This window comes from Phyllopteryx taeniolatus, chromosome 4 (assembly GCF_024500385.1).
Source record: "Phyllopteryx taeniolatus isolate TA_2022b chromosome 4, UOR_Ptae_1.2, whole genome shotgun sequence".
NCBI classification, from domain to species: domain Eukaryota; kingdom Metazoa; phylum Chordata; class Actinopteri; order Syngnathiformes; family Syngnathidae; genus Phyllopteryx; species Phyllopteryx taeniolatus.
Window position 1 is genome coordinate 32,331,336 of NC_084505.1, and position 23,362 is coordinate 32,354,697.

General features: G+C 41.3%; 1 protein-coding gene across 1 annotated transcript in view; it reads right to left on the reverse strand.

Moving 5' to 3' along the window:
• The window catches only part of sdk1b (sidekick cell adhesion molecule 1b), a 277,239-nt gene that overhangs the window by 103,607 nt on the left and 150,270 nt on the right, over positions 1-23,362 (reverse strand). Inside the window, 2 exon segments of the mRNA XM_061771792.1 lie at positions 684-786; positions 7,921-7,947. Of these exon segments, the coding sequence (XP_061627776.1) occupies positions 684-786; positions 7,921-7,947 (130 nt within the window).

Sequence of the window (23,362 nt, forward strand, 5' to 3'; positions counted from 1 at the left end):
AAATGTTGAGAACTCACTGAAATCTGAAGGGTAGCTCATCTGTAAGCACTTTTATTGGATCATATTAGATTGTGCAACTGTGCCAAATGTTGTGTTGAGTGACTTGAAGTCATACATCTATCTAGGGATGTCACGATCGAATTTTTCTAGAATTGATTATCCTATAGATATTTCCTCAAATACAAATAATTGCAGCCCCCCCCCCCCCCCAATGATTATTATTTTTTATTTAATTACATTTTTTTTATTTTACTAAAAAAATGTATTCTCATTTCTTCTATCCTTAAATTGCATATGTTGGTATAAACTCCGTACAGAATTTGAGACAACAAAATCAGCCTTTGCAGTTAGCACTCGCGCAATAAAATTAAATTAAAAACCACAAACTACCATTCAGCTCACTCGTGCATAATGTTATATGCACATTACACATCTAATTGTGCCACTTACAGTTTATCAGTGGCCCAAAAACTGCGTCCGACTGCAGTAAAGGTCAGTGGGAAACTTTGGATTTGGTGGCGTAAATATGATACGGAACTTTTCTAAACCCCCCGTTTTTTTTTGGGTTCTGGCGGAGCTTCGACGAAGAAATTCTGCGTCGACCTATTTTTGAAGTGGATTTATGCGAGTTATTCCATTTTTTTTCCCAGCCCTGCATCTATGAGAAGATAAAATAAACATACCTGGCATTAGGAATGCACTCCAGGGTGGCCGTGGTCCCTGCAATCACTGTTGTGTTTTTAGGTCCGATCACAATGGCCGGAGCAGCAACTTCTGACTCTGAATCTGCGATAGAAAGACAATAGCGGTTCACACAAGCATCATAGTCTCTGACATGCACTACACACACACACACACACACACACACACACACACAACTATATTCTTCTTGTGCAAAGTTATTGAAGTCGTTTTATTGTCTGTTTGTATATTTACTCAGGATATTTGCTTTTTCTTTGACTTTTAATCTACATGAAAATGGACACAGACACGTTTTGTTGTTTTTATATTCTAAACTGATTCACATTTTTTTCCACTTGTGTGTCAAATAATAGTCATAAAATGAGATGTACAGTACGATAAACTCTTTTGTCAGTACATCTTAATTTTAACACTGGTTAACTTCTTTTTACATTTGTATGACAGTTCAAAGTGCACTGTAGAGTTAATAAAGTTAATTTATGATTTATTTATTTTGCTAGTCTGAAAATGTTAGGTTTGGCATTTGCAAATGAATCTATTCGCTAAATTTTTTTCCTAACCCAAATGATGATTTCTAATGCTAAAACATACGAATTATGATCATCCATCAATTTTCAATTGCAATGTTTCACAAAAACTAGAAACAAAATTGTACACCATTTTTTTCCTTGTCATTTGCTGAAAAACATTTTATACATATTTACACATTACACACATTTTTCTTTTTTTTGTCCATAGGCCAAAGTTATGTCTAATATATAAGTATTACTTTGGCATCATCTTGTAACATCTTGAGTTCGAGGACTTATGTTGAAGTGACGGTAGGAGTTTCATTTAATCAGGCCATGGCTTTGTCTAATAATTCTATTCAATAATAGTTCTTTGCCGCCGTTTCGTGGCATCTATATGCAATTACAAACATTTTCGAGTGGGCGCCAAACACTCGCGGTTTTCGCGGGGGGTTCATTGTATTTCTATGTCCATCGTAAAATGAATTGTACAATAAATCCAGCATCAACAAATATTCTAGATTCCCCCCTCCCTCAAACTATTTCCCACCTTTCAGGGCAGTCATGATGAATTGCAGAGAGGAGAACACTACACATGTGTTACAGTGACAACATGAAAAATAGTACACTGGTGCACGTGAAGAGTGATTTATGTCCTCACCGGTAAAATAAGTATTGTCGTGCGTAAGAGATTATGATGATGATGATGTGTGTGTGTGAGCGTCTGAAAAGGAGCGAGGGAGAAAATTATATATGACCCAAGTGACCTCTCATAATAATAATAATAATAATAAAAAAAGACTTAAGAGTCTTATCACAGTTTGAAAAGTGCTCAGCTGAATTAGTATGAAAAGAAGTGGGGCCTACACACATACATGAACATCATCGGATTGGCCACGGAGCTACGTAGTTATGAATATGCAAATTTGCAATCAGTCAGAAGTAGGAGGTAAAAATTAAAGAGCCCAACTGTGACAGGAGAAGGCTGGAGATGCGAGCGTCAGAACGTGAGGGATTGTGCGGGGTTAGGGAGCCAACAAAGATGGAGGTGCGCTGCTTTCATCTCTCCTTTGAAGCGAAGGACCAAAAATGTGGTAATTGACTCCCTGCTCTTTATTCCTCCTCCTCCTTTCTGAGACCCTCACGAGAGCCAAAGAATCAAGTCCCGCTGTCGCGGGGAATAAGACACGCGGGTGCAATAAAGCAGGCAAATGACGACACACACATATGCACGCACAATCTCACACTCACACACACTTATACTGTACAGGCCAGCACCTTGTCACTGACACCCACTGGCCCTATTACTGAAGAGTACAGGTTGAGTCACTAATAGGGAAGATAAGAAACTAAACACACAAAACCAGCCTCAGATTCACGCCCCTGTTTCCCAATAAGAGGAAACACTGTTTGATGTATCGAAACGAGATTGGCGAAGAGGTTTGATGTTGCGAGAGAAGCCCCACAACTTACATAACTTTCTTAATTTTGATCCTATTTTCAAAACGTTGGGTTCATTCGAAAGCTTACAAAACACAAACACTGACAACATGACAATGATACTGAATATATTTAATAAATCAATTCCAAAGCCTGACTGAAACACGGAGGGAAATGTAGCATTGAGACCCGCTGCTGTTCCCCATGTGTCTAAATGAACAGCACACTTGGCTTCTATAACATTAGCAACATGCTTACAATAAAGTTGGTTTTCCTTGTTGGATAGTTAAGGCCATTCTATATTGATGACAGGGTAGTATTTTGTTCAAATTATATGATGAACTTGTAACACATGACAATTGCTAAAAGACTAATACTTTTTATTTTCTTTCAAACTAAAACTAGACTAAAATCTGAGTTTTTGTCGACTAAAATGAGTAAAATGTGACTAAAACCAATGAGGATTTTTCATCCAAAAGACTAAAAGTAAGACTAAATCTGTGTTGGCGGAAAAAACAACAATGGAACAATTGGCCACCTGAATTTCTGCCCTCAGCATATAGCTTAAGTAGTGCGCACACAGTGAGGTTTCACCTCGTGAGACGAAAAAGTATCAACTATTGTGGTGACCCACAAGAGGGAGACATTTACCACGGACGTGCATCTTCAAGGGAGGGGGCAGGAGATGAACGAATCAAAGGGAGTTGTTGGTTTCAAAGGGCGTGGTTGGTTGTTTGATGTGAAAAAACGTGGCGAGTAAAGTGCCATGACTGGTTCTCGTCTCCTCGTCTTGTTATTTAGCGCATCTCCCCAACATGTTGGATATTCGTCTTTTTACACGCACACAGCGAGCTATCTGCTGATCAAACTGTATTGAAAACCTTTTTTTTGCTCAGCAGATACAACTCCACTTTGTGGCAGACTTAATATGCATGGTTTTGGAACTTGGAACTTTCTTGTGACTTTTAAGGCATATTTTTTCCTGAACACGGTCCGATTCTTAACTTGGTGAAATGTTTAGGGACGGCTGAATATCTTCATCTCACACACACACACACACAGATGCAAACAGAACCTTGTCATCGTGCAAAGGCCAACGTGTCGTACAACGTGCTGTAATTTGGAAAAAAAACCAAACAAACACCCGGTCCTGTGGCAGGTGAGCAAAATGGAGGGTGGTCATTAAGAAGAGGTCAGGCAAGCAGACATCGGTGGCTGTGTTAAACGTTGACAGCGGCCCCCAGCAATGCGCTAAAGGTGACAGGCTGCTAGCTCAGACCGAGGGAGGCGGACAGAACCCCAAGCAAGGGAGGGTGAAAGTAGGTGAATAAAAGGACTCGACTAAGGCAGACAGAGCGTGTCAAAGGGAGTATTGCAGATGGCCGTCGTCTTGCCGAAGTAAAAAATGGTGGAAGCGGGGGAGAAAGCAAAATGCCATATGGATGTGTGATCTTCCCTCCTGTCTCCTCTGTTAGAGAGTCTCTCCCTCTGGGGAAATATTATTTCATCTCAACGGGAGCGCACAATCCCTCATTCGTTGAACACGCCTTCTACGTTACGTTTAAACATTTTCCAGGTCATCTTACGCAGTGATTATGGCAGGCAAAAGTTATTTTGTTTTGAATTCTTTGTGCGTGTGCAAGCTGTGCCAATTCGAACGGCTCCCTGCAAAGACGCGACAAGGAGAGTCCAGAAGTTTCATTAAAATATATTGGATTGCTCTTTGAGTGAAAGAGAAACACCATGTGGTCGGCTGGCGTCCTACGAAAGCATAAACAACCTTATTAGGGGGGAAAAAAAAGAAAAAAAAAAACCTCAACCTTTGATAAAAACACCAGACTCGACTTCCCAGTCGACGGCTAGCTAGCTCATGCTAGCGTTGAATGCTCATGACTTCACAGTCTCATCAACTAGACGGCCGCGTTTATAGGAATACAAGCCTCAGTCTCAAAAGATGTCTGATAGTTGTTGTGTTTATCCAACGGATGGTGCTACTATTTCACATTCAAAGCATGCAGCCACAGTTAACACCTTGTACTGTTTTCTGCACGTGTGACTTGGTACGTGTGCGTCGATACTGATGTTGGATAATGTCACAAATGTTTACAGAGCAAAAATGAGTGAGTGAATGATGGTCAGGAGGGCGTGCAGCTAAATTTGAATTTTCATTGCCTTGCAACTGAAATGTATTAAAGTTGGATATTGCCATGTATGTAAAAAAAAAAAAAAAAAAAAAGTGTGTGTGCGTGCGGTCGTGCGTGTGTATTGTATCAACATCTATATTACTTGAATTTCGCATTTTAAATTGAACTATTGAAAAAATAATAATAATTCTGCGCACTTTTTTGAACGTCCTGCTCTGATTTACTGTAAACAATTGTATGCTTGCAAACATCAGGCGACTGAATACCTAGCATAAGTGTGACAGTAGCTGTCGAGTTAGTCAGAAGACCTTTTATGTAGTCGTGCATTCCTTGCATTTGCTCTGAGAAAGTCTCCTCTTTTGTGGACGTAATCACCAGTAAAACGCAATTCTTATGAGGCTAGTGGGAAAGAACACTGCGCCTTCGTGTGTGTGACTGATTCCGTGCAATTTGGCAGCAAAGAGGCAGTGACGCATCGCAACGTTAACAGTGCTGTCGTCAATGCAATCACTCCTGATTGACAGCTCGGCGTGTCTGAGGTTTGCAGGCGTCTGAGAGTGTACATGTGTGTGTGTGTGTGTTTGCGTGCGTGTGTTTGTGTTCACCCTGCAGTCAATCCCTCTGCTCTCGAGGTCCTTGCAGAGATTTGTTTGAAAGGTTTAAAACTCACATACACACACACGCACACACACTGTCTGACTCCCTGACTACATGGAGTGTTGAGTGAGTGACAGATTTAATAGGAGAACAAGATGTAATCCAAGAGAATCCATTCAAAGCGGGATTACACTCTAATCTGGACGGAATCGCCTTTCATCTCTCGCTTTCCCTCTTTCTCTTTATCCATCTCTATCGCTTCTCTCCCTTGAAGCTGCATCAGTCCTTTTACTAGCAGTTTTTTTTTTTTTTTATCATTCCTATCCTTGATTTAATTTGGGATTTTTGTTCTTCTGACCAAATATCAAACACACACACACACACACACACACACACACACACACACACACACAATACGGTGGTTCCTTGATTTACGAGTTGAATTAGTTCCGTGACCATACTCAAAACCCTCGTATTTCAAATCCTCTTCCCCCATTGAAATGAATGGAAGTGTCATTCATCTGTTCCAGCCTCCTCCTCCCAAAAACTAAACAAAACAATCTCACTTCAATATAACAAGGGGGATTTTAGCCTGGGCTTGAGTAAGGGGTGACAACTCGTATGACTTGTACCTTTTCCTCTCTTTGCAAAGATTTTTCTTTTTTCCTTGGAATAAAAACCCACAAAGACAAGATTGCTTCCTTACTTATTCTGTCAGAAAAAGATTTGCCAAAACAGTATTGAACAGTTTGTGCATCATGGCGACACCTTCTGGTGTCCGTGACTTGGCCACCGGGGACTGTTCTACTTTGTTTTCTTAATTGCTGAATGGAGTGTGCAATTTACCCATAATACTTTGCTGTCTAAAGAAGCCTTGATGACTTGGATCTCGAACATCAGAATGCACAAAAGTGATACTTGATACCTGGCAGATTTAGCCATCTGATTGGTTCATGAATGAGACTCAGTTGTGTATTTAAAACAATCACACACAACGTTGCCTTCCGCTAGCTTAACACACAATGCAAAACACCATAGACTGGCTAAGGAATATCTAGACGGACAACATCACAATACTCACAGACATATTGGAGGTATGACACATTTTCATTCCCGATGAGGTGCCGAAAAGTGTCCAAGGGGATCAGACTGGCACCTTAAAAGTGTTTTTGCGGTCAAGCTCAGGTAACACAGTCTGGTCACGCTGTCAGAAGACATTGTTCAAACGGAGCTAAGTGAGTCAGTCAGCTTGAAAGTGCGACAAGACTAACATCCTGTCACTTAACCAACATTTCTATCTGAAGAGCAGCCGGGTGAACCCCCAGGCCACCTTCTTTTAAAGCACCTCCAATAAGGTTACATTTCCCCAGTGAGCTTTCCTTGGCCTCAATGCAATAAATACTACAGCCTGACCGATTAATCAGCGGGCCAATTATAGCAACATCGGTCAATATGTAACCGATGTATTAACTTCTTTGCTGCGCAGCGAATCTCAGACTCTGCCCGAGTACTTGGCCCCTCCCCCTCACACACTAACACACACACCAGCCAAGTGCAGCACACTTCTCCCACCTCGCACTGACTAGGCTGCAGCAGAGAAGACACTGACGAGAGACGCGGAATTTTTCCACAATTATCTTATATGATTATTATACAGTATCTCAAAGCTGTGTAAACTGTTTTTGTGAGATAAACAAACATTTAAGCAACTGTTACTTCCCATGACTGCCATAATCTAATAAAAGACTATTATATAGCTTAAAGTTTACAAATCCTTATGTTTGTCAACATAATGTTACTAAGTAAAGTTCCCGATTTTAATTTAGTAGTGCTCTGTTTTTTTGCCTTAATCATATTTTGGGTATTAGTATATAAGAATGTGATCATCTACATTATATATCCCTACAGTATATATCAGTGTATAGCAATGTTCTTATTTTCTATCGGCCGCTATATTGGATATCTTATTTTTTATTAGCCTCTGATATCAGTATCGGTATCAGCCCCAAAAGTCCTGTATGGGTCGGGCTCTATTAAATACCCTACTTAGCATCCACCTGTGTGTTTGTGGGTATTTCAATCGCTCCCTTACGGCTGCCCAGCTAACCTTGCATTTCCTCTGTGGAGAGCAATGAGGTCAAACACTTGACACCAATTAACAGTGCTGTACATAATTTACATCCTAATCATAATGTGAGCTGAACCTAAAGGAATAACATGAAACTACAAGTCCTGTCCGAGTCAGTCACCTTGTAAGATTCCACAGTACAATAACGCTGGAGGCCATTACATTTGCTTAGTGTTCAAACCACAGATAAATTGTGTGTGTTTTTCTATAGTTAGTTATTCATGATGCCACTGAGGCTGCAGTAATGGAACCACCCGCCGGCGCTGCCAGTGTGACCACGAGCATTTAGCGGAGAAAAGCCCTCAATTCTGGAACAGTGGCTCACACAAACTTTCTTATCCAGAACAACAAAGAGGGACGACACATGGATATAAAATGTAAATGTAAACAGGGGCTTTACCTGTTGACCCTCGGCTCTTCTTGCCAACTGCGAAAGGGGAAAAGAGAAAATAAATTGGAGTACTTCGTCAAAAATGCATGCAGTGCCTTTTGAATCATTGCAGAATTTGGAAACTCGGTCCATATTCCCCCCGGTTTGGTTTCCATATGAATAAAACATCCAAGTAAATCAAATGAAACACACACAAAAACGTGACATCGCTCTCTTCACTTATTGGTCGCATGAATGTAAACAGTGTAAACTGGGGAGTGAAACATTAAATCGGTCACAGGCGGTGTAGTGGTACACTAGCCCGACTTTAGCACAACCACCTCAGCTACGAGCCTCAACAACATAGGAAACGCCTCGTGTGTTCACTTCATTAATGATATGGACAATGTCGCAGGCTACCAGAAAACAGCTTAAATCGGACATGCTTCAATCAGGTCACATGCTAACTCCTAACTTGCTAAATTGAGGACCTGTTAGGTAGCTTAAGCGTTTACACACTTACACACCTTTACATCACTATTATACCATTGACGGACAAACCTGATTGGTTCATTTCATTTCCCATCGCATTGTCACCACAATTGAGCTGCACTAGAATTATCCATCCATCCATCCATCCATTTTCTGTACCGCTTATCCTGGTTAGGATAACCCTCACTAGGGTCGCGGGCGTGCTGGAGCCTACCCCAGGTCTCTTCGGGCGAGAGGCGGGGTACACCCTGAACTGGAAGGAGGATACATGTATGATTTAAAAATACCTGCGTGAATGTCTTCTTTAGACTGCACCAGAGTTGAATTAGTAGTAAAAAAGAAAAACAAGCTACATTTCGATTAAAAACTTACAAGTTTGTAAGCACCATTAGAGAAGGCATTAAACAGAGGCTATGGTAGCCCAGAGCTAGAAAATCTCTCCATAAGTAAAGATATTATTGAAAAGGATGTCATTTCATGAGAAGCTAGCCTCTTGTCTCTGGGATTTTTGTGACCATGTGCACGTAGCTACTAGATCCTATGGCTTGAGAAAATGACGGCATTGACATTTTGTTGGCGGGAAATCCGCTTTGGCTCTGCATCTATCAATACACGAGCTTATTCATGCTTCCATTTTCATACACTCAGGCACTCAGCGCTTGCATATTCCAATTGCGTGTTCGGTGGATATTGTGCAACAGGCCTGTAAATTAGATTCTGAGGAATCACATCGCCATCGACCCAGTGTTCGCGCGGTGGAGACACACACAAAAACACACACGCACGTACACACGGCGCCAACCAGCTGATGAGCAAAGCAAAAGCATGCAAGCTCAAAACAAAAGAAAGATGAAGATAAATAAATAAATACTAACAAGAATAACAAAATAAGACCGATTATTTTAAAGTAATGGGGACAAGGCAACAAACTTTCCATCAGATCTTTTTTAAGTGAACGCTGTATAGTACTGCAGAGCTCTCAGTATGAAGCAGTACAGTTGTACGCCACTGCAAAGCACAACCCTAACTTACAGTATTTTTCTAATATTTTGGTGGACTCTAGATACTAAAAAACAGCTCTAAGTATGATGCAGCAAATGACAACGTCAATCAAAAGTGAACATCATTATCTTTGACTAGGGAGAATTTTTGATAGAGCTCATGTATTGGATCTCATTAGACGGTTTGGTGTCTTTATAAATTGGCCCACATATTATGTTAATGAGTTCCCTTCAGTGCGAAAACATTTGATCAGAGTGCTCATAGATGTTGGATAAAAAAACATGTCCAGATGTAAACAATAATGTTAAACTTGGCGTGTATTGTTCTCGAGTGGCGTCAAAAGGGGGGTCACTGCCACCGTGAACTCTCCAATGAACGGGAACGTACACTAAAACACACAGACTTTAGTTTGGAGGCATTCAATTCTGTCTGTTTGTGTATTCAAACGATATCTCTCAGTTGCGGGGGACAGAGAAACAATGAGGACATCGGGGCGACAACTCCCCCCTCAAAAAAACAATTTTCCTGAAATACCCGCATCTAATTTAATTTGCTGCAATGTTTTGTTGCCTTTACCAGAGCAACATTTGTTGTGATGTATCGTACTAAGTGAGTTATTTATGTATTTTTTGTAATGCAGTTTGATCCCATGTGAAAATATTTGGGGCTTTGGGTATGATTTGTATTCATGAAATCAGCGTAGTGTATTAAGCTGCCCAAAGGACCTAGAAACAAGCAGGTCACAAGGCATGTCCTCATGGTGTGCGTGTGTGTGTGTGTGTGTATTGTTTCGGTGGTCCCGTGTGGTACCTGCCCTCTTTTAATGTCAATGTGTGTGTGTGTGTGTGTGCGCATGCGTGTGTGTCAAGGTTGTTATGTTTGTCATGTCTTATTGTGTTGACCTGAACCCATGCAGTGAGTCACCTATTAGCTGAGGTGACTTTACAACCCGGCGGCACGGTGGCCGACTGGTTAGAGCGTCAGCCTCGCAGTTCTGAGGTGCGGGGTTCAATCCCCGTCCCCGCCTGTGTGGAGTTTGCATGTTCTCCCCGTGCCTGCGTGGGTTTTCTCCGGGTACTCCGGTTTCCTCCCACATCCCAAAAACATGCATGAATTGGAGACTCTAAATTGCCCGTAGGCATGACTGTGAGTGCGAATGGTTGTTTGTTCCTATGTGCCCTGCGATTGGCTGGCAACCAGTTCAGGGTGTACCCCGCCTCCTGCCCGATGACAGCTGGGATAGGCTCCAGCACGCCCGCGACCCTAGTGAGGAGAAGCGGCTCAGAAAATGGATGGATGGATGGACTTTACAACCCCTCTGGACACACACACGCACACACACACTGATACACACACATACACCCACACACACACATGCACACAAGCGGACGGTCTTTGACCTTGGTGCCAATCCTCGTTTAGTCACAAATTTTTATAGTGAGACATTTGGGAGTTTTCTTGTTCCCTGGTGTCTCCAACTTCCAAAAAACCCTCGCACTCCAATTTACCCAGTCAATCTCACTGTACCCCCAACCCCCCTTCTCGTCCTCCTCTTCTCTAGTCACATTTGAAATTCATATCAAGCACCATACAGACGTACAGTAACACTTTGGTTTTCAGCGCAGACACATTCATAGAGGTCCACACACACACACACATATATATATACCGTCAGGGACGCAACAGCACACTGGTGAAATAATAAGCAGGCAGCAGTTTTTGACCTCGGACCCCGTAGTGATTCCTGCAGGACTCATATTCTTACAGAGGTCTCGCTTTGAAACACCGGCGAGTTAGTTATAGACAACGTATATATAAAAGCACAGAGTGGGTTTACATATTGAAAATGTACTCTTTCCAGATCCTCTTTCCCATTTCTGCATCTGCCCCCGTATACACGCGACTCGAGGAAGGTTACAGCTCCCTATGCGTCGGCCCCTCCAACACTACCAGCGCTTGACCTTTCCAATTTGCCATGTCAATCATGCCCCTGAGCACTGCAAACACACAAATGCACAAAAATCCAGTCTACTGTACATACAGTGTGGCTGTCAATCACCCTTGTGCGGAATCCAAAACGTCAAAGACTTTGGCCTTTAGTCTTCCCTTTATCAGTGCTTATTTGCCTCAACCACTACGCTTCTTTGTCATCATTGCTCATTTTTCCAGATTCCATCGCACACTCGGGATTCAAATGCCAGGCACTTGTTTTGTGTAATTAGCGCTTTTGACATCAAGAGATTTCAAAAAGTAAACACGAGTGTCAAGATTACAAAAAAAGGGAAGAACAAACGTTCGCTTTCCAAAGCTGCTGATTGCCTGCGATGGAAAGCCGAAGCAAACGATTCAAGTGCTCAAACTGTACAAATATATCTGTTACTCTTCCATGGAAGGCCTCTGCGTGTTGTAAAAATGTATTTCTGACTGTTGCCACCTAAATTCATGTTCGCCACAAAGCAATGTGATTATTTACACCTGATCTTATTTAAAAAAAAACAAAAAAAACTACATTTTAGTGCAGTGATTCCCAACCAAGGTGCCATGAGAGACCTCCTGCGATGCCGAAATTATGCAATTTCACTTAATTTGTTGAACTTTGCGTTCAGTTAAACAGGCCTACATTTCACACTGAGTAAGTCCCTTTGTGAGTAAATTGAGATGAGATCATCATTATTTCAATACTCATACTTTTTGTGACATTTTTTGGGTTGTGTGCCGTGAGATTCAACTGTAAAATGTGTGTCTTGGCTCAATAAAGGTTGAGAAACACGAGTGGTACGTGTGCAATAAATCACTTCTTATGTACAGTTTAGTTGTATTTAACTTTCAAGTTAAACATATATTGCATATAATCTTTAGAAACACTTTGTTTTAAAACATTCATGTTGATACAATTTTCTTGTAACTTATGTGTGATACATTTTTAATTGAATCATTAAGTACAGTTTTTTTCCCTCTATTCATAAAAACAGTGGCAATGTTCAAACCATCCATAACGTTGTGGCGTACAATTATATTAAATGTACTTTTTCAGGAATAAAAGCTCTTGGGCTTACTACTCTACTGTATTTAAATACTGATCATGATGGTGGTACTTGGAGAGCTAAGTATTTTTTTTGGGTGCTACATGGTGTAAAAAGTTGGAGAACCAGCGGTCATCCAGGTCATGGTAATCAGTTACACATTTTAGGTGCAAATTTGGAACTGAAGAAACTTTTGTATTAAACTGAACATAACGTGGCGGCACGGTGGACGACTGTTTAAAGCGTCTGTCTCACAGTTCTGAGGACCAGGGTTCAAATCCCGGCCCCGCCTGTGTGGAGTTTGCATGTTCTCCTTGTGCCTGCGTGGGTTTTATCCGGGCACTCCGGTTTCCTCCCACATCCCAAAAACATGCATGGTAGGTTAATTGAAGGCTCTAAAATTGCCCCTAGGTGTGAATGTGAGTGCGAATGGTTGTTTGTTTATATGCGCCCTGCGATTGGCTGGCAACCAGTTCAGGTTGTACCCCGCCTCCTGCCCGAAGATATCTGGGATAGGCTCCAGCACTCCCGCGACCCTCGTGTGGATAAGCGGCTCAGAAAATGGATGGATGGATGAACATAACGTCTTCAGAACCCAGTTACCTCAACTCAACTTTTGCACAGCACATTTAATGTATAATGTAAAATGTACTTGTCTTTAGAAGCAGCATAGGGAACTGACAATCAGGTGCTCCTCATTCCTCCCAGTGCACTGCACAACCAACGGATCGATGAAATTGCCAGACCTTAGTAAAAAATCTCGAAATTGCATATCCCACAGAAATGTTTCTGACAATGCCCTGAAATCATTGCTTTTATGTCCTTGATTCTGCCAAGAAAAGTCCAATAAAGTCTGACAAAGTTTTAGGATGGAAGTAAGTCTTGAACAAGTGGCGCATCTCGATCTTTAAATGCATTCTAATCCGATGAGCTGCTGCTATTTCTGCTTTTAAGGCATCACACGATGTGTACAATGCCACGATTCAAATGTAATGACTCAGGCATCAAAAATAAATCAGCGATGGTACGATCCGGCTTTGGTTTCTGAAATCTAGGTTGCGTCACATGTTGCCAGCTTTAATGACTACAAACCTGGCATTTATATGTATGCTGCCATATTTGAATGACTTCACAAACTGAGCAGTGGTGCGTTGGCCAATGAAGGCTTCATTTGTTAGCAGCCTTTGAATTTGAGCAGCCTTCACACTGCGATATTCCAGCCTTCAAATGTAGCCTTGGGGGGGACACAGTATGTGTGTGTATTGATTGAATGGAGATTTGATCCTTCCCAATTCTTAACAAGAGGGCAGGAAAAACACAAATGACGAGTGTTTACGTTAAGAATAACGCTGGGATAAAAGTCAGGTGATTTATAGTTTGAGATGGGTGACGTACATTACATTAGTGAAGGCTGTATAGCATATGAGGTTTTTTTCAGTCACCATAGTGCTGGATATGATAATAATACACATTGTTGCCTTGAGATGTGAGTTTAATTTGTTCTGTGTCCATGCTTTAAACTCAAAATACTTTTATCTCAAATCATCTTTCCCCATTGAAATGAATGGAAATGTTATTAATCCATTACAGACTGCCACCCCTCCCCCACACAGTTTTTTAATAAGGAAAAATAGCACTCTCTAATATTGTACTTTATAAAAACACAGGGTGATAAAATAATAAAATAGAATGTAAAGCATTAAACAGTTTGTGCCTCATGAGCTAATGTTTCCTCCATCAGCGTGCTGCGCCTTCTGATGTGCCTGCTTTGGCCACCGGACGGCACAATTTTATAGTACAGTCATGCAGACAAACGAAGAAAAAGAGTCGTCTTCTTCTTCTACTTCTGTTCTACCACTCAATAAGTTGCTGTAATATTAGTCATTTTTTTGTGAAGGATAAAGAATGTATACCTGTGAGTAATATTATATTATGTCTATGTGTGTTGTTCCACCATATGCGTTCAAATATCCATTTCTTAAAAGGTTCTAAAACCGCGACTGTCGATGCTAACTGTTAGCCTGTCAATGGTGTTTTCCATTCATTTGATCATTTGTTAGCATCAAGCTACAATTTGTAATTCTCTTTACTTTATGCTTAGTTTGTCCATAAACTTCAACTGGGAGTGCCATTAAACAGCTTGAAGCTCTTATTTGACGAAATCCTCACCATTTGTTAAAGTGGTGCTTATTGTGAAGTGAGTTGAATTGAGTTTACTGCCACCATAAAGCGCTCGTATCTCAAGTTTGCGCTCGGAAGTCAAAACAAAAACGCGGCCAAATGACGGCTCGTATCTCAAGGTACCACTGAATACGGAAAGCGGTGGTTTTCCCATATAATGTATTCATCTTTCCCCTTCATTTAGCAACTTCTGGTGAGCCAAATGTGAAGCGCAGTGTTGCTCTGGAGGCTCTAGCTGGCGGCAAAACACCAGATGGAAGACAAGCGGCAACAGAGAAGATGCGTCCTCATTTAATCAGGTGCTTTTCTCCTTATTTTCCCCTCCAGAAACTGGCAAGGTAACCCTGCGCATACATCACGCTCCTTCATTGTCTCGCCTCCTTTGTCTTTATGTCCTCGCCACTCTTTATCGCCTCATTCTTGTCCGGCAGACGCGATGAGGTGAGCACAGAAGATACTCGGCACAAGTAAATGTGTTAGCATGTGGGAGGATATTGAATTTCAAGTGTCCCCAGAAACAAGAAGCGATATTCCATCTTAGTGTTCATGACTCTTAGCGTACGTCCTCCACTTTTTTTTGGCACTGTCCATTCAGACAAAGCTGGCAGGCATGCGACGGATCAATCAAAGCTGACATGGCCTTGGCAATGCTTTGGGTCGTTGGGTGTCGCGTGGCATGCTGAGACTCACTTTTTCTTGTTGTTGTAATAAAATGCGAATATCAATGGGTAGAAAATTATTGACTCGAGAAAGAAAGCCCGCTGGTCCAAAACGACTTCAGGAAGCAGCATGCCACAACATTTGAATTATTTCCACAAACAATGATGGCGAAGAAGAATGTGGCCTCATTACCTCCACAGCAAAGCAAGATTGAAAACAAAGAAAATAAAGCGGAAATCTGCGATGAATGGGCCTTGAACAGGTTTTCATTCTGAAACATGATCAACAAAATTTGACCACATTACATTGCAAAAACATTTAACAATTTATATCTGTCAAGGATAGTTGCTTCCAATTTAGGCATTATAATAATAATTATATAATTATAATATTTGGGGGGGGGGGGGGGGGGGGGGGAGCACGTTTGGGACCTCTAACCCAGAACAGTCATTTGTCAAAAGAATACTCATTTGTCATGCATAATATGCATTTTTCTTTTCAAAAAACATTAGCGTATGATACATAGTTGTAAGGGAAATGAAAAAATGATGTCTCATCGTGTCGACATATTTTTGAGACTGCATGCTTCCCTATCTCATCTACAGGTACAGAAGAAATTATAAACGGTTTAGAAAGCTAAGTCATCGGCTTGTATTCAGCCATGTTCCCTCTTCACGACCTTAAATGTCACACCTCCGTCACATGTCAAATGCTATGTTTTTTTTGGTTTCATTTTAGTTTTATCATACAGCAGTTAACTTTTTTGTGACACGTTAAAATGTTAGTTAAAAATTGCCTGTAAAGTTACTTGAGGGATTAAAAATTACGACTATGAATTAAAGTAAATGAAAATGACATAACAGTTTGACCTTGAAAGGGATTATTTGTATTTCCATTATTGTTTATGGGGGGGAAAAACAAGTAAAATATTGATTTTACTGTAAATGTAAATCTGTAATCACTGTATCATCACTATACTGAATATATGTTCATGTTTCAATTTTCTGGGAAAGTAGTTATTAAGTCAAATAAATAGTAAGATACAAAAGTAATTTTGGTTCAAATTTGTAGCTCAATGAGCACCAAGGTTTTTAATTCCTGAATAAAACTTGATATTTTGCATTGCCTTGGTAGTTTTAATATTTGTATATACACTAGTTTCCTCTATTATAATAAGAAATCAGACAATTTGTGCTTTTTGAATAAAAGCCTGATTGCTTAAACTGTTTATTTTCCCTGCTCGTCTCTCCCTCGAAGGTTATTAGTTCAACGAGCTGGGTACATAATCAGCCTCTATTGAGCACATCGTCTTTTTTAATGCACTGTGTGTCTGAGTGTTGCTTTTGTGTGTATGTTCAGAGAGAGTCACATGACTTAGAGCTGTCATTTAATTACTATAGAGCAACACTGGGAGTATTTCATTTTAGAAAAAGAAACTTTAGCAAAGCATAATTAGAGGCATTTATGTTATCAGTGTGTGAATGATCTTGTAAACACAATCAATAGATACACCAGGTTAGTGGCCCAACTTTCTAAAATTTTGTTTTCTTTATGGCTGCCGTCTTTGGACTAAAGTTAAATGCAGTACATGTACTTTATATCATTTATTCATACTAATATGACATGATATACATTAACCCAATGCAGCCCTATGGGGGGCACAAGTCAGTGCAAACTGTAGGCCGGTCCCAAGCCCGGATAAATGCAGAGGGTTGCATCAGGAAGGGCATCCGGCTTAAAACTTTGCCAAACAAATATGAAAGCCTCTGACAGAGTACCCAGAGAGGAACTGTGGTACTGCATGCGGAAGTCTGGAGTGGCAGAGAAGTATGTTAGAATAATACAGGACATGTACGAGGGCAGCAGAACAGCGGTGAGGTGTGCTGGAGGTGTGACAGACGAATTTAAGGTGAAGGTGGGACTGCATCAGGGATCAGCCCTGAGCCCCTTCCTTTTTGCAGTGGTGATGGATAGGCTGACAGATGAGGTTAGACTGGAATCCCCATGGACCATGATGTTTGCAGATGACATTTTGATCTGCAGTGAAAACAGGGAGCAGCTGGAGGAACAGTTAGAAAGATGGAGGCATGCACTGGAAAGAAGAGGAATGAAGATTAGCCAAAGTAAGACAGAATATATGTGCATGAATGAGAGGGGTGGTGGGGGAAGAGTGAGGCTACAGGGACAAGAGATAGCAAGGCTGGAGGACTTTAAATACTTGGGGTCAACCGTCCAGAGCAATGTGAATGTGGTCAGGAAGTGAAGAAACGGGTCCAAGCAGGTTGGAACGGGTGGAGGAAGGTGTCAGGTGTGTTATGTGACAGAAGAGTCTCTGCTCGGATGAAGGGCAAAGTTTATAAAACAGTGGCGAGGCCAGCCATGATGGACGGATTAGAGACAGTGGCACTGAAGAGACAACAGGAAGCAGAGCTGGAGGTGGCGGAAATGAAGATGTTGAGGTTCGCTCTCGGAGTGACCAGGTTGGATACAATTAGAAATGAGCTCATCAGAGGGACAGCCAAGGTTCGATGTTTGGGAGACAAAGTTAGAGAGAGCAGACTTCGATGGTTTGGACACGTCCAGAGGAGAAATAGTGAGTATATTGGTAGAAGGATGATGAGGATGGAGCTGCCAAACAAGAGAGCGAGAGGAAGACCTAAGAGAAGGTTGATGGATGTCGTGAGGGACGACATGAGGGCAGTTGGTGTTCGAGAGGAGGATGCAGGAGATAGGCTTACATGGAAAATGATGACGCGCTGTGGCGACCCCTAACGGGACAAGCCGAAAGGAAAAGAAGAAGAAGAATACATTAACCCGAATGATGCCTAAACATTGGATATTGTCATCTTTGGTGCCTCTGTGGTGACATGTTGCGTTAAACAAAATACATTATATTGCACTGCTACTTTCTTTAATCCGGCCCACCAAGCATTTTCATTGTCAAGAGTCCTGTAGTATTTGTTCCATTTATTAACACTGTAGCTGTTATTCCCCTTAATTTGGTTTATTTAGTACCGTAATTTCTTGTGTATAATGCGCACCCATGTATATTCTGCACCCCAAAAGTTGACCTCAAAATTCTGGAAAACCCTTCTACCTATGTATAATAAATTTTTACAATGCATGATTTTGCTTCTATCCATATGAACAAAACAAAGGATTTTTTATTTAAGATTTATTCTGAAGTTAACCACTTTATTTGAACATGTGATACTATTTATTTATTTATTTACTTGCTCTTATTTTGAAATTCACAGCCTTAATTTTACTTAGTAAATGAGAAAACACACAGTTGTGCTCATATGTTTGATTAGCCAGGCAGAATTTGTAAGATGGGTACAATTCTTTAAAGAAAACATGAAGAGCCAGGCGAAACATGTTTAATTTTATTTTAATGGGATTCAGATTAAACTTTCAAGCATATCAGAAAAGCATTATCATTAAACAAAACATAAACATAAAGAAATGAATGATGGTTGTTGTTCAGTCATATTTAAAATATATATATATTCACAAATTCTGCCAGGGTATATAAACATATGAGCACAACTGTATATACAGTATATGCAGTCATACGTACCCGTCATATTGGAATGAAAGTGTAGACTACACCTTTATCATAACCTCTAGGTGGCGGCATATTAAAATGAAAGTGTAAACCTTTCTCATAACCTCAAGGTGGCGGTGATATTGGAATGAAAGTGTACAGCTTTTTCATAACCTCTAGATGGTGGCATACATTTATAAAATGTGAAAGGTTTTTTCATTTTCCCCATATACCTATGTATAATGCGCACTATTGACGTTTGACAATTTTTTTTGGGGGGGGGAATGCGCATTTTACACGAGAAAGTACGGTATTTATTTTAGCTATGTTTAATTATTCATCTAATAGTTGGTTGGCCTAACATGTTTTTGAAATGTGGGAAGAAGCCAGCCTTACCCTGGAGAAAGCGCCCGCAAGCACAGGTACAACATGTAAACTCTGCACAGGAAGGCCTGAGCCGAGATTCAAACCCGTGACCTCTCGATTGTGAGGCAAACGTGCCTCCCGTCCACACTGCAGCCGTACTGCCGAGTTGCTAACAAAGCGTTTCGATTTGTTGTGCCTGATGAGAACTCACTTTCCGAGCACTTTGCACACTTGCTGACTCACAAGTTAAGCGCACGTGTTTGTGTGTCTTTTTGTCTGTGTTTATATGTCATGCGATCACTCATCCCGCCCCGTCCCCCCACCCCGGCAAGAACAGTTGGGGTCCGCGTCTGATTAATGGCCTAATTGATTAAGTGGCTCGGAGATGGATTGTTTGGGTCTGGCCATAACAGATTCATTAGAGCAGCAATAGATCAGTGTGATCAGGCTCCAGCTGTTCCGCCTGGCTTGGGCAGGCTGGTAATGGCCGTCATCTGTCTGTGAATCACAGTATGGCCACATATAACCAACACACACACACTGCTGCTGTATGAGGTATAGTGCATGTTTTTTACATGAGCACACGCACAAAGAGTGAGAGAAAGGTAAGCAACAGCGACTATATTTGGATTAAAGGCCCTGCTGATCTATTCCTGTTTTCAACATCCCCTTTCAATATTCCTTTTCACACTCCGCCTCTCTTTCTACTTCCCATTTTTTGTCCTCAAAGCAGTCCCACTTTTTGCACCGGCTCGCTTTCTTGAACTCCCCCCCTTCCATGCCCCCCATTCCTTTTCCTCTTTCTTTAAATCTATTTTTCTTCGAATAACTTTTGTGTTGTTGTTTGCCTGCAGTGAAACAACGCTTACAACAAGGCAGTATAATTTATGCCATCCCTAAAAACACTTTCATTGCCTATATTAATAGTTTAAACTGTACATTTTATAATTTTATAATGTACCCATAATCCTAAATAACTTTAATGTAATTTTAAAGTCATCTTACAACACTGCACTCAAAAGTTAATGGTTTACAGCGAATTGAAAAAATAAATGCACCGGTCATGTGTGTGTACATACATACATATGTAACTCCTTCACCAGATCTTAGTCGCTCCATTGAGATGTATCACTTTGATCACACTACTAGCAACATGACAATATTTCTCAAAAATGACATTGTCAAAATGTCTGTCTGGTTGGAATGGGCACTTAAGCTTGAGTACAACGCACCAAGACTTTTGAAAACTGGATGATGGGTTCAGGAGAAATTGAGCTTTTTGTGTCGGGGAATAAAAAAGTTACAGTGTTCCCTCACCAATTCGCGCTTCACGTTTTGCGCCTTCAGTCCTTCCATGGTTTTCCAAAATATTCATGAAAAAAAAATTAAAATAATACAGCCATATCGGCAGCCCTATTGCGGAAAGACGCGTTGTTTCATGTTGATGCGCGTGAGAGAAGGTTTCCCTGCATGCCAAACAAAGAGAGGAGTTGACTCAGAGGCTTTGTACATGCCTGTACTGTACGGGTACTCATACAAGGCGTGTGATTGGTTCCCGACGCGACATCGACCAATGAGAGCATGAGTGGATTTATCCCATGAGCTGATTGGCTGCGCATCATCGCAGCCTCACCCAGCATCTTCCCTTGTTGTGTCTCGCCAGTCTCGTCCACTCTGTTTGTTTGCGCAATAACTTTTTTGTTTAAGCGATATTTTTTTTTATTAGTTAAGCAAGCCCTTACAATGCCGCCGCAGCGCTGTGCCCCTGCGAAAGTGCGGTACATCAAGAAAGAGGAAGCAAACAGCCGCAAAACTGCTTCAATAAGGAAGTGAAATGTGTGGTAACGCCACGTAATAAGAGACGGGGGGGTTATGTCCTTGTACAGGGAATTTTGAATTTTGTTTTTCTCCAAGGTAAAACCCCAGCTACACCATGAGAAGCGCCTCCAGGAGAAGAGTCTCCGAGTCAAGTGAGAGCCTCTCCTCCGCCACCAGCGCAAGCCTCTTCGCCTCTCTCAGAAGGCAATGTTGATGAATGTTAATTACTGTATGAGGTTTTATAATTCAAGATTTAAGTAAATACGTGTACTGTTGTAATCTTTGTTTCAAATATGTAAAGTATAAATACTGTTTACATATTTTACATGTTCTGGTACCCACATACACCATCCATCCATCCATTTTCCGAGCCGCTTCTCCTCACTAGGGCGTGCTGGAGCCTATCCCAGCTATCATCGGGCAAGAGGCGTGGTACACCCTGAACTGGTTGCCAGCCAATCGCAGGGCACATATAAACAAACAACCATTCGCACTCACAGTCACACCTACGGGCAATTTAGAGTCTCCAATTAATGCATGTTTTTGGGATGTGGGAGGAAACCGGAGTGCCCGGAAAAACCCACGCAGGCACGGGGAGAACATGCAAACTCCGCAGAGGGGGTGCCGGGGATTGAACCCCGGTCCTCAGAACTGTGAGGCAGACCCACATACACATCCACGAAAATTCCTAGGGGTGGGGGGGCAAATCCTACTTTGCGGTTTTTCCCCTTTCACGGGGGGTTCTGGTCCCCATTAACTGCGAAAAACGAACACTGTATTTTCGGGCAATGTTTTTTGTGATATCGCCCATCGAAAATCTTCCAATTAGAATAAAACAGTATAACTTGACCCTTTGGGTTCATCTGCTACCCGGGGAACCCTTTCTAAGATTGGCTAACAGGTTTCAGTTAAAAATATCCACTAATAAGCTCGAACGGGCTGATTGGCAGTTACTTGTCACGTTGCGAATACTACTACTATTTTCCCTATTATCCAGGGCTCAGAGGACAAAACAACGGCAAGAGCTGTTAACAGGTGAGCTTTTCAGTCAATAACTGATGTTCGCTTCCACGTGGGGGGGCAACTTGAATTGGTGTATTGGTGAACAGTACAGAGGTTACGCATGCAGTTCAACACCTTGAAGCTAACGAGGCCATGTGATCCAAAAATGTGCTTGTTTACAAGCTTTGCATAGATGGGCATTTGGTTTCTTTGCTTTTATCCAGAATAACCACTGGTATAATCACACAATATATACAGTATAGAGCATATGCTGAGCTAAGCAATCAATGCCCTCATATCCTTCTTTTTTCCTGTCTCGTCTAAACTCTGTATGGACTATTTCCTCTTCCTCAGCACCTCATTATCACATGTTCCACCCTTCCTTTAGATTTCTTTTCTTCCTGTACAGCGTCACACTTGCTTTGACTCGCAGCCTCATCATTCACTGGCGCGTCTGGCTGGCTTTTTCTGTTGCGACAAATGAACATCTGCCGACCGGCCCGGAACTGTCATCTAACCTGTTACACAGTGCACACAAGAGCGAGCAGCGGCGCACAGAGACGGGGCGGTGAATTTGCATGCATAATAATATTTCATTTATATTCTGGATACTCTGAAAGTGTTGATGAAAACCCTGGCTACACAAGCAGAACACAGTGGTACAAGAAAGGGTATGAACATTGTAATCCTGTCTGGCTGCTCATTTTGGACGAGTTTGACGATGACCTCCACCCACCAAGTGCAGAAACGTGAAAAGGCGATGTATTAGAATCTATTTTTCCTCTTTTTTTACCATTTGAATCACAATGCAAGTGTTCACCCCCCCCCACCCCCGAATCAAAAAATGGTATGCTTTCGTCATCCAAAAGGTAGTCCCTTAGCATCCAAACGAACTCAAATATGGCACTCTGGGTTTTCTATTTTGTTTACACTTTTCTTTGAGTAATTTACCATTTCAATATCAACTGTTAAATTTCCCACTTCTGTCCTGTCTTTCCGTCATTCCTTTAAACCCAGGCATCATCCCACCTCTCTTATGGCTCTGATATTACAGTTAATCCATGTTCATCGTGGGGATAAATTCAAGGCCCACTGGGAAAAAGTGAACATTTACAATTATATAGTAATACTGTGTTTTATAAAAAAAATAGTTTTATCCCTCCCTCATGCTTGAAACAAATTTCAACCGCTTATAACAGTCTTTTAAAAAACATTTTAAACATATTTGTAGACAAAAATAGTTTTTGCAAGAATAAAAGGAATAGAAAATGGCGTTTTGCATTGTTTGCGAGTATTTTTCAGAAGGGACTATGTTGTTGCAATTTTGCACTGATGGTTTTTTTGCAGTTAGTTTAGTCTTCAAACTAATGTAAGAGCCGAT